Source organism: Frankliniella occidentalis, unplaced genomic scaffold, assembly GCF_000697945.3.
Source record: "Frankliniella occidentalis isolate FOCC.00 unplaced genomic scaffold, Focc_3.1 Scaffold160, whole genome shotgun sequence".
NCBI lineage: Eukaryota > Metazoa > Arthropoda > Insecta > Thysanoptera > Thripidae > Frankliniella > Frankliniella occidentalis.
Genome location: NW_026267286.1, coordinates 329,557 through 343,706, shown reverse-complemented (window position 1 = coordinate 343,706; position 14,150 = coordinate 329,557). Strand labels below are relative to the sequence as shown.

Here is a 14,150-nt window from a genome sequence, read left to right as displayed (position 1 = left end):
GCCGAGTGGCGAACGCGCTGCCATGTGGTCCGGACACCGCCGGGCCAGGGATCGACTCCCAGCCGTATAGAACTTTTTTTCCGCTCTGTTGATCAAGTCTTTGGGAGTCAGCGACAGCCAAGATGCGGATGTCGCCGGGAGCGTATCAACAGAGCGGGAAAAAAGTTCCACGGCTGGGATTCGATCCCCGAGCCGACGATTTCCGAACTTCGATCCGAACTTTGATCTTAGGGCCGACAATTTTGGTTCGGGTGAAGCTGCATGCGGTCATGTCGACTGTAGCTACAACTGTTTAGCTACAAAAGGGGCGTGTGGCTGGTGGCGTCGGACATCGTATGTTGCCCCATTTGTGACCACATATTTGTGTCCATGAACAGGAACGTGTCTACTACCACTTTGTCGCCGGGACACGAGTTGTCGTTCGGATTTTGACGCCTACGAGGTAGGCCACGGCTTCTCTCTAAGGCGTTTGTCGTGACGGGGACTTCGGGTACGGGGACTTCGGGTTTATGCTCCTTTTTACCCCAGGCTCATAAATCCTTTCTAAATCTAAGAAGTGACACCGTATCAATCTAGCGGCGTGGGTCGATGATAGTCGCTGAAAACGCCTGGAGGGTAGGCAATGCTTTCCTGATTCGGGCCCCCAGGGCCCCCTGACGGTTCAGTTTAAGTCGACTCGGGCACTGTCCGGGGGGCCCGGCTGGTGGTAAAGAACGAGTAAAAAAAGAGGAGGATCATTAGCGTCATTTCTTATAATTTATAATTCATGGCCTCTACAACAGATTTCGGAATATCTGTTTAAATGTCCAAGTTATACAGGGATTCATGGTAAATCAGAACAGTCAAAAATACAAAACACGTACTACAGTAAAAACAGATATTCAAAGAAGATAAATATAGTCTGATTTATGGTACAGTAATTCATACTGAGAACTTCAACCCATCTACTTAAAACAAAAATTTACACAATTTGAACACATTTGCACATTAAGGCACAAACTGGTAGACAAAGATACACAGGAAAGTCAAAGTGAGGGTGTATCACATGAAACGTTGGAGTCTATTTGTTCGTTCATTCTCACTCACACACCACACACATTCGATAATATTCACACATATACAAATAGCTTTAGAATAAAATTATAAATACATTCTACACATACATAAAAAAAGGGTTGCAATATATTATATAAATATTCACTATTCCCACATCACGTAACAAAGAAATTTGGGAATTAATTGAAAAGGGATTAGCCAAAACATAAAATAGTTTTTGACAATAGTTTGTAATTTTTTCTCACAAAATATTTTAGTAAAAAATCATGACACAATTGATGAGCTAACAACAAATTGTTGTGGGTCTGTGGGCAAACTTCAAGATTGCAATTCATGCTCAATCTTGTCTCTTGGAACAGTAGGAAAACTCATTACTCCGATACCATATCCAAATTCAGTCTAACTTTAAAATGTGTGCATAAAGACACTTGTATTTCACAGCATTCAATTGATATAACTCCTAATATAGGAGAATTAACAATGTCATATATAGAACATTATAATACAAAACATACAATAATACAGAGAGCAAATAAGCCCTAGTATTGAGTAAGGTAATTATCAAAAAATTGCTTTTTGTCCTTGATTGAGACCTTTCTAAACAGTTAGTCAAAAATAATTAACATTAAAATGTGTAAAGCTCCATGGACGGAATAGTTAACATTAAAATGGAAGACAACTGAAACCTAGAAGCTTTAAAACATGATGCTGCAACTATACTTAATTGTCTCATGTGAACATTGATATCTTTATCAGTTCTGAGCTCAATGCAACAATAATGGACAAGGGTGGAATAGAATAATCACCTTATTCCATACTGCTTCAAAGGAAATTATCTAAGGGAGAAGATGTAAGCTAGCTTACAGAATGGTAAACACTAAAGGAACCCTTTGGTACAAACATGAAATAGCATTTTCATGACACATAGTTGAATGTTATACATAATCACAGCAAGAGCACCATGAGGGAAAAGTGCTAAAGTAGCAGAACATCTACCATCTACCACTCCGGGACTTCTGAAGCCCTCAAGATGCTCATGTAATTCAGGCTTTATCACTCACAGAGTAATTTAACCAACCAGAAATAGAAGTATAATGATACCTATTGAATTCATCATGGTTTGCCATTTTTACTGATGAATTTTCACTATAGATAATCAAAGGTAGACACTGAAAAGTTCATGACAATTATGGCATTGAAAGATGACAGACTTAATTTAAAAAATTATCAAAGTCATGAGAAATAAGAATTAAAAAAACATGATACAAATCTCATTCTTAAACAGGTACAGAAATATTATCACATTGCCATTCCAGTTGAGAAACCCCATCTTGAAAGTCAAAATCTAAAAGTAAACTCTGCTATTACAGTGTTTATCAAATTAAATTAATCTTTCTTCAGGTGGTGGTTTCATTACATTATCCATCTCTACTCGAGGATTACAGTACTCTTGCTGGCTTGGGCTATATGTTCCACGGGTAGCCCTCTTTTTCCGTGCCATCATGATAAAAACTATTAATCCTCCTGCAGCTAAAAGGAGGATTGCACCAATTATAGGAGCTACAATTATAGCAACATCAAATGGATTGCTTGCAGCATAATATGGAGTCTGTAAATAAAGGGTAAACACTTGAGTAAATAGGGAAAGATTAAAAAAAAAAAAATCTCTGTAGAGCTTTGAAATTCACATCATAATACCTCGGTACAATTCTTTCCTGAGTGCCCATCAGTGCAATCACAACGATAGTCTGGCTCTGAATGGCAGTCTTCAGTGCACTTTCCATCAAACTGGCAGGGGTTATCTTCTAGGAGACAAGGATTTTGCAGTCTACAACTATCTCCACAGAAACCTTCAGTACATTCACACCTATAGGTTCCAATTAAATTCTCACAAGTGCCAGAGCCACAAAGCTGAGGGTTCAGGGCACATTCATCTATATCATCTTCACATTTCGGACCCGTGAAGCCTACAATAAAGTGTTATTTTACAAAATATAGAACACTAAAAATGTTATTAAAAGGGTAAAACTGTTTTTTAATTGTCATACCTGTGCTACGGCAGTCACATGAAAAAGAGTTTATTCCATCTCTGCACAGTCCACGGTTCATGCACGGTGTTGTCCTTTCAGGGCCAACTTCACACTCATTAATGTCCTCCCCACATAGCCGTCCAGTGAAGCCGGGAGAGCAGTTGCAGAAGGGTTTCTGAAATTAAGAGTTTTTATAGGTAAGGCACTTTGAAGGCCAAGAAACACAAGGGCTGAATCAAGCGCAAAATTGAGTGAATACTAACCAGTTGAGATGTATCACAGAAACCTTGCTGGCAGTGCTCTATATCACAGAAGGGTTGGTCACAATAAGGCCCCACAAAACCTTCAGCACAACTACATGTAAAGTTGTCTCCAGTTCTCAAATCTACATAAATAAGAAACAGATGTTAGACAGAACTTAAATGTAGAGCCAACAAGTAATGTGATGTGAGATCAATAATACTCACTCTTTTCATCCCTGCATGTGGATCCATTTTTGCAAGGACCATTGTCACAGCTAACCATTTTAAGGAATTGGCATTGTGATCCTTCATATTCACTTGTGCACAAGCACTCAAAGCGTCCAAGTAAATTCTGACAAGAACCATTGTTTGTGCAAGGATTTGACTCACATTCATTAATGTCGATGTCACAACTGAAAGTTAAATGTTTTGGATTAATCACGATCCACCATGGTATTCAATATTTAAAAAAAAAAAACTAAAAAGAAGAAACTCAATAAGATGGAATGCATCACACATAACTAAAACACTTACAGCCAACCTTCCCATCCTGGCTGACAAGAACAAGTATAGTTTGCAATTGCATCAACACAGGTAGCATTGTTCTGGCAGCTATTGTCAATACATTCATCAGTGTTTACTGAACAGTCATCTTGCTCAAAGCCCAGAGGGCAAGAACATGTGTACGATTCCTTAGGGTTCAAACACCTAAAAGATAGTTAGCACACATTAAGAAAACATTTAGGAATATGGGGGAAACCTGGAAAAAATGCTGGTAAAAATTAAAATACTTACGATCCGCCATTCTGACATTCTTGCTCAAAGCACAGAATACATCCAAGATCAGTTATCACATTTGTTTCATTGGCAGATTTTAATAAATAAAAGAATTCTAGGGCAGTCATATTCTCCATATTTAGTTGGTCTTGTGTGAAGAATGGCAGAAGCAAACCTCCAATACGGACTTCACCCAGACAACCCTAAATATAAACAAGGATGTTAAATTTAATAAACACTGCTGACAAGAACTACACTTTTATTAAAGTCATCAGCAAAATATTACTTATGTACCTTGAAATAGCCACCATTGGCTGAAGATTCCCCTGGTATCTTCCCAATTGCTGGGAAGTCAACTGCATTGTCATCAAGAGCAGTTGTACCAGTGGGGGCATCAGAAGAGTCATGGTCGTACACAACATAAGAATGACGCGTTGATACGGTTGCTTCATCTTCACCTTTAAGACAAGAAGGGATAAAAATGAAATAAAGAAACAATAGAATGAAAGAGTAAGCTTTCCTAAGGCAAATTTTTGTCCCAACCCGCCGAGTTGTACTCAGACTGATCTAGTTTCCAAACCTACCAAGTGAACTCGATGAAGCCACAGAGATGGGAGGGCCGGCACCCAGTATCACTCTTCCAGTGGCCACAAGCTGGTACCAGGCTTCCACAGCAAAGTCCGGCTCACTGAACTGGTAAGTGCCCTGAGACTGTGCCTCTTCGCTCCATTCATCCTGCTGGATGTGAGCATGAAGCGCACCATCCTTGATGTCTATTTTAAGTGCTGTCCAATCTCCATATCCACTGGAGTGTTCCTTGCGAAGGCGGCGAGCCCTTCCATGCCCTGGACCAAGTTTCCAGGCAACAGTCACACTGCTTTTGAGTGCAGCAATAGAGAAGAAATCATCTCCGTCTACTGAAGCTATGTGCATAAGAGTGCCTCCGTTATGGCTTCTGTACGTTATTGCAATAGAGTTGTAAGAAGTGGCCAAGGGTGATTCAGAACTTGAGGTTTCAAGGGAGCCTAAGCTATAGCTCATTGATGAATTAACTCCATTAAATGTGGCATTTGCAATACATTCATATCCATCATTTAAGTTGCGGCATGTGCTCCCCATGGGGCAGTCTTGAAGCTGGCAAAACTCCATTTCTTGACATGTTTTCCCCTTGTAGCCCCGAACACATTCACAGCTGCAAAGTTAATGAAACAAAATTAATAAAGTACTCATAAACTTGTATGATTTCGAGTAGACTATTCGAATAATTATTATGAAGGAGTGTATAAAAACAGGGGTCTACCAAGGTAAGGTTTCAAAACCTTACAAAGGCTTACCCTATTTCCAGGCTCTCATTTTGAGCATCACTGATACAATCCATACAAAGTAAAAGTTAGAGATTTAGAAAAGAAAAAATACAAAAGCCAGATGGTAAAATAAGGAGACAGTACTGTAAAATAATTCGGACCAGTCTCTCATAATAATATGTACCTGAAATCATTCCATGTAATTTTGCAGGTTCCGTTGTGTAGGCAAGGATTAGATGAGCATGTGTCATCAGATATAACACCCTCTAGAACAGTGTCATTGGCAAACATTACGGTGCCAAATGAGGGAGGAACGGTCAAATCATCAGCTTTCAGAGGGAAGAATTCAGTCACCATAGTGCGAGAACCATTGCTTATCTAGAAACAATGTGAAATGTTAGTACTGTTTACAGAGGATAAAACAATAAGAAACAACAACGTGGAATTAAGCTTTACCTGAACATCTTGAATAATCCCTTTGAAGTTGCTGTGGTCAGGACTCCCACCTGGACGGAAATTGACCCTTGCATTTGGGGGAACTCCCCCTAAATACAAAACTTGTACATCCAGCTGACCAGATGCCGAAATTGTCTTGCGGAAATATTCAGTTCCATTGATTTTCACTTGGACCAGAGTCACATTGCGCACCACCTGGATGAGGTGATTGCTCCCATCATCTAATCTAACACCTCCAACAGTGTAGCCCTCTGGGGTACCATTGAACTGAATGCCCACAAAGAGCTCTCCTCCGTCAAGCTGAGCTGAAATTTGAGTTTGGTCTTGATGTTCCACAGTTGGAGCAGAACCGAGCTGGAAAATGACTCCCTTGCTCTGACGGGTCCGAATGAACATAGATATGTCCACAATGGATCGTACAGCTCTTCGTGCTTGGTCATGAACATTTACCGTTACCAAGCCATTGGTAATATTTTCATATCCAAAAGTAGCAGCAGTGAAATCTACAGAAATTGTTTTTATAAAATAACATGTTATAAAATGATGCCTAGGTAATTTTAATCTAATACCACTTAAAATTAGACACTTACTGTACTGGCATGTATGCCCCAAAAATGGACGCTCACAAGCACAGCTGAAGTCACTCCACAAATCAGTACAATGTCCACCATTGTGGCACGGATTTGGCGAGCATTGTGGCTCCCGTGGGCAGCCCATTGCAATGTTCTCGAGAACAACAGGCTGACTTGGATTTTCAGGGAGAACCTGAAACAAGAAAGGCAATCAATTGAATAACAATAAAATATTAAGTCAAAATGTGAACCACCAAATTTCATAATTTGCCAATGTAATAGGATGAACATACCCAATTTCCATTAATAACAACATCTTCAACACAACCAACAAAGGAAGGAGGACCATGAGTCAAGCGTCTCAGAGACGAGATTGTTCCGCCAAGGTAGGTTGTAGGGAAGCTAGTATGTGATGCACCAGAGCCTTCATTGAGATTGATAGGATAGATTGTCTGCTCCTCATTAGCAGCAAGGACTAAGTGTGAAGCATTGATAGCAACAAAAACCTAGGTGGAAAAAAAAAGAAAGAGTGAAAAGATTAATTAATGAAATTATTTTCTTGCATATTATTTCATAAAGGCAGTTGTGGTAGAAAAACACATACTTTCTGCCATGTGCTATCATTCAATCCAGAACCAATGAACACACCCTCCCATTTGTTCAAGAGACTGGAATGAAGGTTGAGTCTTCCATGGACTAACTCAAGTATGTAAAATGTTGATCCCTTGCCAATGGCAAGCAAACCATCTGGAAGTGTTGTTTTAAAGCGGAACTGAATATCATAGCCTTCATCTCGGGTAGTATGCACGAGGGCATATGATTTTCCACTCAAGGACATAGTGGTCACCTGCAGACACCAGAAAAAGAATATATAAATACACCGAGAAAAAAGTCACTTAAGTTGACACGTCACTTGAAAGCTTGAAAGTCTTACCTTTTCACACAAGTCTCCATGATATCCATTGGTACAAGAACAATTAAATTTATGTTGTGTTTCGTTTTCTAAATAAGGCTTGCATGTTCCATTGTTCTGACAACGATTTTCATCACATCCATGAAGCTCAACAGAACAGTTTTTGCCACCATATTTTGGTGTGCACTCACAGAAATAATTTGCCCGCCGATCAATGCAAGTCCCATTGACACAAGGCCTGCATCAGAAAATCAAAATCATTACAAATATAGAACATAATCCGTTAAGATAGTAAAAGTATTTCAGTATTCGAATCCCTACTTGTAAAGGTCACACTCATCAATGTCAATTTCACAGTGAGCACCCATGAAGCCCTCCTCACATTCACAATCATAGTGCCCTATTTTGTCCACGCAGTTGCCCCAACGGCATGGATTACTTTCACACTCATTAATGTTCACCTCACAGTTGGAACCAGTAATACCAGGGACACAAAGACAAATATATCTAGAAAACAATAATTAGTTGATTATTTCAAGGGCTAACTTGCACACGGAATTTTATGTTAGATTAAATATGTAACTGACCCGCTAGCATTTTCATAACTGAATTTTTCTGCAAAGATTGCTGGTAATGATGGATCATTAGTCTGGTAGAGAGAGCTGTTTGATTTCTGGAAGCAGAATCCTCCATACTGGCAAGGGGAACTTTCACATTCATTTATGTCAATTTCACAGTTTTTGCCTGCAAATTTTAATATGATTGATAAGTATTCCATGTCTATTTAGAATATGAATTAAGTAGAATATAATTGGGGAAAAGATTTTAGGGATCTTACCTGAGTATCCAGCATAGCATTCACAGGTATAGTCTTTAATCCCATCAACACACTCTGCACCGTTGGTGCAGGGATCACCAAGACAGTCATCAATATTGTTTTCACATCGTTCACCACTGAATCCAGTGTCAGAGCAATCGCAAGTGAAACTGTTTATACCATCTATGCACAATCCATTATTCCAGCATGGTGAAGACTCACAATCATCAATATTTGTCTCACATAAGATACCAGTAAGTCCAGGTGGGCATATACATGAGAATGTAGCAATGCCATCAATACAAGTTGAGTTGTTTTGGCATGGGTTTGAATCACATTCATTTATGTCAATGTTACACTCCCTGCCAGTGTAGCCTGGTGTACAAACGCAATTGAAACTATTTATAAGGTTTTCACAAGTAGCATTATTCTGGCAAGGGCGAGAGAGGCATTCATCAAAGTCTAGTTCACAATGCGTTCCAGTAAATCCGGGCCGGCAGAAACAATCGTAGCCTCCTGTAAATGAATAAAGATTCACAATGTAATAAGATATGTTACTGATATGAATATATGATATGAATACAAACATAGGTTTAAGACTAGAAAAAAAGGAGAATCTCACCAAACTTATTCACACAAATTCCTTGATTACAAAGACCATCAGCCAGTTTACATTCATCCACGTCTTGTTCACACCTTCGACCTTAAATGGAAAAACCATAAACATGTCTCAATACATACGTACTTTACAAACAGTGAAGCAAAGTCAGCAGAGTAACAAACATGTTTAAAATCCCACCTTGATAACCAGCAGGACAATCACACACAAAACTGCCAGCAGCATTCTGACATGTACCATTATTTTTGCAAGGGCTTGAGGCACAATAGTCAACATCCAAGGTACAATTGTCTCCTGAGTAGCCAGGTGGGCATCGACACTCATAGTCGTTCACCAGATCCACACACTCCCGTCCAACAGGACAAGTCACATTGGCACAATCATCAATATCTGTTTTACACTCAAGGCCACTGAAACCTGAAATTGGAATATCATAGGAATTCGGTTACAAACAATCTGGCAAGACATAAACAGTACGAGTACGAGTACTTTACTTCACAGAACTGTTATTACCTGGAGCACATTCACAGTAAAATTCTTTCCTCCTTGGTTGTGTCACACATTCTCCACCATTTTTACAAGGCTTGAAAGCACAAGCATCAAATTCCATTTCACAGTGAACACCCATAAATTCATCTGAACAGTTGCAGATGTAGCCACCAATCTGATCTAAGCAGGTGCCACCATTTAAACACGGATTTGAAGCACATTCATCAATGTTCACTTGACACATTTTACCTGTAACAAAACAATAATGCGTTAGGATAATCAAAAAATTGCTTTGTAAAAATTGCAGAAACTAGAGGAAATCATTTTTTTACCTATAAAACCGTTTGGACAAGTGCAGTTAAAATGATCACCTACAACGACACAGGTGCCTCCATTCACACATGGGCTACTTGTGCAAACATTGACCTCAGAGCAATTGGGAGGCTTCCCTGTTAAGAAAAAGAAGAAAATGAAGAGAAACAAGTTAACAAAGTAATTAACTGATGTAAAGACATAAAAAGCAGCTCCTTGGCTGGTGAATAATTACCAGTAAGCCCATCTTTGCAAACACACTGAAAACTTCCAATGCCATCAACACATTGCGAGTTGGAGGGGCAAACAGCAGTTTCACATTCATTTATGTCGGTTTCACAATTCCTTCCAGTAAAGCCATGCTGACAGTGGCACTCATAAGAGCCAACTACATCAATACAGTGAGCATTGTTTAAGCAAGGGCTTGAACTGCATTCGTTGATGTTCTAAAGAGCAAAGCAGTATTTAAAGGAAATAAGCATGGCCATGCTTGAGCTTTTCCAGCCAATATAAAAAGAAATAAAAACAGCATTTAAAGATATGTGGATACACCTACCTGTTCACAATTTTGACCAGCAAACCCAGGCATACACTGGCAGGTGTAACTCCCATAGTTGTCAAAACAGAGACCTTGGTTTAAACATGGATTGAGATCACATTCATTTATATTTACATCACAGTTCAGCCCCACATATCTACAAAGAAATGGATTATATATTACACATGATCATATTGCTCACAGTTATTACAAGTGGAGAAAGGACTGAAAGGGAAACCTTACCCTGTTCGACTACAAATACAGGTATAATTGTTGATGCCATCAATGCAAGATCCCCCATGTTGGCATGGGTTTGACTGACACTCATTTATGTTAATTTCACAGTTAACCCCAGTAAAACCTGGTAAGCATGTGCATTCATAGCGATTCCCTGCTGAAACTCTGCAAGATCCATTGTTTTGGCAAGGATTATTCTCACAAATGTGTGAGGTGATTTCGGTTTCACAATGTTGTCCTGGAAAGAAATGACATTAAACCAATGCACAAACAAATTTAAAAATAATAGCATAGACTGGCTGATTGATTTGAAACAAAATATTTACCTGTGTGACTTGGGCCACAATGACACTTGTAGTTACCCATTTGATCCTCCATACAATGCCCATTGTTCTGGCAAGGATTAACACCATTACGGTTGCAGGGAGAACCTAATAAGTGAAAGGCAATATGAAATAGTATACTTTTCCTACAGTTCAATAACGGATGTAAAAGAAGTAATAAAAATAATTATTCTACTAATTATAATAATGAGGCAAACAAAACTTTTGAAGAAACCAAAAGAGTAGGTATTAAAACATGCAAATTTCAAAATCTACAAAACTGTACTATATAGTATGAGTAGAGTGGAATTAAAACACACTGATAAGACTACGAAGAAAAATATTACCACTACACTCATCAAATGACTAAGAGCATGGAATAAAACAATGTCAAAAATCATATGTTATGATTTAAAATTTTCTCATGATTTTAAGAAGCAAATCTGAAAATAGGTGTAAAATGATCTCTCTCCAGAAGTTTAAGCCCCTTCATCTTAAATATGTATGTTTGCTTTAAACATATGAGTGTGTGAAAGTTTATGAGGTAATGAATAGGAAATGATATGATTGAATGTATGACCTATGTGTCATGGTCAAAGCTGTCAATCCGTCATTTAGCATTGCATGAGCAAGTGCAAATTGTGAATTTGCGAGCCAAATTCACAGGAGGAAGAACCCCACGGAAACATTTTACAACACTCATACCACCACTTTTCGTCGTGTTGAACTTTTTCTCTTTTATAGTGCTTTTGTAAAAGCTCACCATTGTCAACTTCGCAGTTCTTTCCTGTATAGCGTGCTGAGCAGCGACAGTCGTACCGATCGGGCAGTGAGAAGCATACACCGTGTCGCAAGCAGGGCTCGTTTATGCAGTGGTCAACCTTTGAGCCTGCCGAACACCAGCCAAACCAAATGCTACAGAACTACTCATACGCCAAGATTGCTTGTCATCATATGGGCAACTTGCGTATCTGAGCAAGCACCACACACACAAGTGAGCGGAGCCTAAGGACTGATATAGGGAACAATCAGAGGGTCCTACAACCAGATGGACCGAAAAAGCAAATCGTGGTCCGAATAACAGTCCTTACTCTCAGCCTCCAGACAAAACATGCTGCATGCCTCAAGGGAGAAAAGTGCAAAATTAACACAACACGAAACTCACACAAAGTGCAAATAAAGAGGGAAGTCATAGAGGGAGAGAGGAGAAAAACAAAATTGATAGAGGTAATCAAAGCAAATTTTGCAATTTTTGCTTAATTATGTAATTTTTGTTTAGACGTAGTTGATATTGTACTAAAATGTAAAATTGTAAAAAAAGCTTGAAAATCAGAAAGTTTTAAATCAAATTTTAAAGAAGCAATTGATGTACAAATAGCACAAGTGGAATTCAATAAGCTGAACTATGTTGTAAAATGGGCTTCAATGAGAATGAGAAAAATCATCAAAATGTAGGGCAGTCAAGCATGATGAAGCAATGAATGTTAAGTAGTTTTATGACATGATATCAGGAACCATGTTATAAAAATGTGCTGCCGTAGAGCTTTTTATGAGATGCACCTCATTGTGAGAATCACAAAGATATGATTTAAAATAATGTAATATAACCAAACATGTAGGACTATGGTATGGTGAGAGGACACTACTCTGAAAAAGAAGTGACATCATACTACAAAACAGAAAAAAACAAATGTAAGACTTTTTGATTTTATTCAATTTTAATACCTTTCCAAGTCAAAAAACAAAACATCTGTTGGCAGTTTATGCGCCTTTTTAAAGGGTGCTCATATTCTAATAACTTTGAAATGGCACTAAAATGATTATCATAAAACCAAAGTGTCTCACGTTTAAAAAAAAATAAAGGTACTAATAAGGCTAGAATGAGGACCAATTCTCAAAAAGGCTGGAAAAAAATATTATCTAGCTACAGTAGAAAAAATCAAAAGGCCGCACACGCACTAGGTAATAGGAAACAAAATAAAGTAAGTGAGATTACTTACAACTGAAGTTGTTCAGAGGGCAGCCACCCCACTGAACCTTTTTGGACAACATCGCCGACGTGTTGAACACAAGACTAGGGCCTTGCAGAATGCAGCCCACGAAGCCTTCGCCTACTCGGAGAACGGAATCATAGCTCGACGGCTCCAAGTCCGAGAGGATCTCGGAGTTGTATGTGGAGTTGGCCACAACCTGCGATCGAAAAGACGCGTGGATCGGTGAGTACGGACTTCCACAAAAGCTCCCCGTGTCGCGGACATGACGGACTCACCTGGGAGTGGCTGGCCACGGTCAGGGTGAGGTTGCCGCCGAGGTAGACGAGGTTCACGTTGTGCCACTCGTTGTCCAGGAGGCGCGCGTTGAAGCGCGACTCGAACTGCTTGGCGCCGACGGTGACCCGGAGCACCAGGCCCTCCTCGCGCACGTCCAGGCTCACCGACCTGGACGACGCCGGCGAGCCGGGCGAGGACGGCGCCGAGGACGTCGAGGTCCTCGCGGACGACGTCTGGTGGAACAGCTGTCCGCCCTCGCACGTCCGGAAGCTGAGGCCGACGTGGCCGCGGAGCGACACCGGCGACAGCAGCTGCACGTACGCCGCGCCGTCGAAGTAGCCCTCCTGCTGCCTCGAGGACCCCGTCGAGGCCCCCTCGGCGCAGAGGGGCGCCAGGCACAGCGCCAGCACTCCGAGCAGCATCCCTGGCGGCACAAGAGACCACGTCGAGTCAAGCGAAAGAAAAACATGACAATTTCGGGAAAACTTTGTAAAAATATTATTTTCAATGCACAATTTTATTTTATTTTAAAAAACTGGCAAATCATTATCTACAAAAGTACATTATCGGGCGGCTCATTATAGCCATCACGCTGACGGTGTACAGCCGTTAGGGGCCGTTCACAAATTACGTCACACTTTTTGGGGGGGGAGGGGTAGCCGAATTTGTGACCAATTGTGACAATGGGGGTGGGGGGGTCAATTCCTCTGTGACGTCACACTTTGACTGACTTCGTGAGGTGCCAAAACTATCACTATTTTTCGAAAGGAGCGCGCCATTTGGTGAGCTCTAAAGGCTCTGAGCCGCGCGATTAGCGGATCTAGTGACGGGAAACGAACTTCCGCGAAACTACATGTAGTTCCTCTGTATCAGCCCTAATGTCCCTAGAACATGTCAATGTCATCATTCGACCGAAATTCATTACCAAGGATTTAATAAGGGGAAAATGTGACGTCACAGGGGGAGGGGAGGTGAGTCAAAATCGTGACTAATTGTGACAAAGGGGGGCGGGGGGTCGAAAAACGGCCCAAAAAAGCGTGACGTAATTTATGAACGGCCCCTTACGTGTCACGCCGGCCCGGGCACCGTGGTTATAACTGCTCTGAAACGGTTCATCGCACACACCGGAGAGGCTATCCAGGAGACTGCAGGAGAAGACTCCAGGCGAGACTCTGCAGGAAAGGTGTTGGGGGGG

General features: G+C 40.5%; 1 protein-coding gene across 2 annotated transcripts; it reads right to left on the bottom strand.

Moving 5' to 3' along the window:
• Nucleotides 1-737: 737 nt before the first annotated feature.
• Nucleotides 738-13,398, bottom strand: LOC113208525 (protein crumbs). 2 transcript variants are annotated; one of them, XM_052271382.1, is made up of 29 exons: nt 12,955-13,398; nt 12,686-12,875; nt 11,449-11,574; nt 10,689-10,793; nt 10,369-10,600; nt 10,144-10,282; nt 9,823-10,033; nt 9,608-9,724; nt 9,300-9,524; nt 8,967-9,203; nt 8,790-8,870; nt 8,189-8,683; nt 7,938-8,094; nt 7,672-7,857; nt 7,372-7,588; nt 7,042-7,284; nt 6,731-6,943; nt 6,456-6,630; nt 5,866-6,368; nt 5,594-5,787; nt 4,690-5,297; nt 4,400-4,563; nt 4,124-4,308; nt 3,863-4,036; nt 3,554-3,741; nt 3,350-3,471; nt 3,105-3,261; nt 2,755-3,023; nt 738-2,665 (listed from the first exon to the last, which is right to left on the bottom strand). In XM_052271382.1, exons 1-29 carry the CDS (start codon nt 13,375-13,377, stop codon nt 2,438-2,440), a joined length of 6,564 nt encoding a protein of 2,187 aa, XP_052127342.1. In that variant the 5' UTR covers nt 13,378-13,398; the 3' UTR covers nt 738-2,437. The 2 variants fall into 2 exon arrangements, with proteins under 2 accessions (XP_052127342.1, XP_052127343.1); XM_052271383.1 differs by lacking the exon at nt 11,449-11,574.
• Between the last annotated feature and the right edge of the window lie 752 nt (nt 13,399-14,150).

What these genes read in the sequence shown, in the direction of transcription:
- LOC113208525 (XM_052271382.1), bottom strand. Translation starts at nt 13,377, where the DNA reads ATGCTGCTCGGAGTGCTGGCGCTGTGCCTGGCGCCCCTCTGCGCCGAG. An exon ending in ATGCTATGCTGGATACTCAG is followed by an intron (nt 8,095 to 8,188) that starts GTAAGATCCCTA and finishes TAAAATTTGCAG; the next exon opens with GCAAAAACTGTGAAATTGAC. An exon ending in CCAGGATGGGAAGGTTGGCT is followed by an intron (nt 3,742 to 3,862) that starts GTAAGTGTTTTA and finishes TTTAACTTTCAG; the next exon opens with TTGTGACATCGACATTAATG.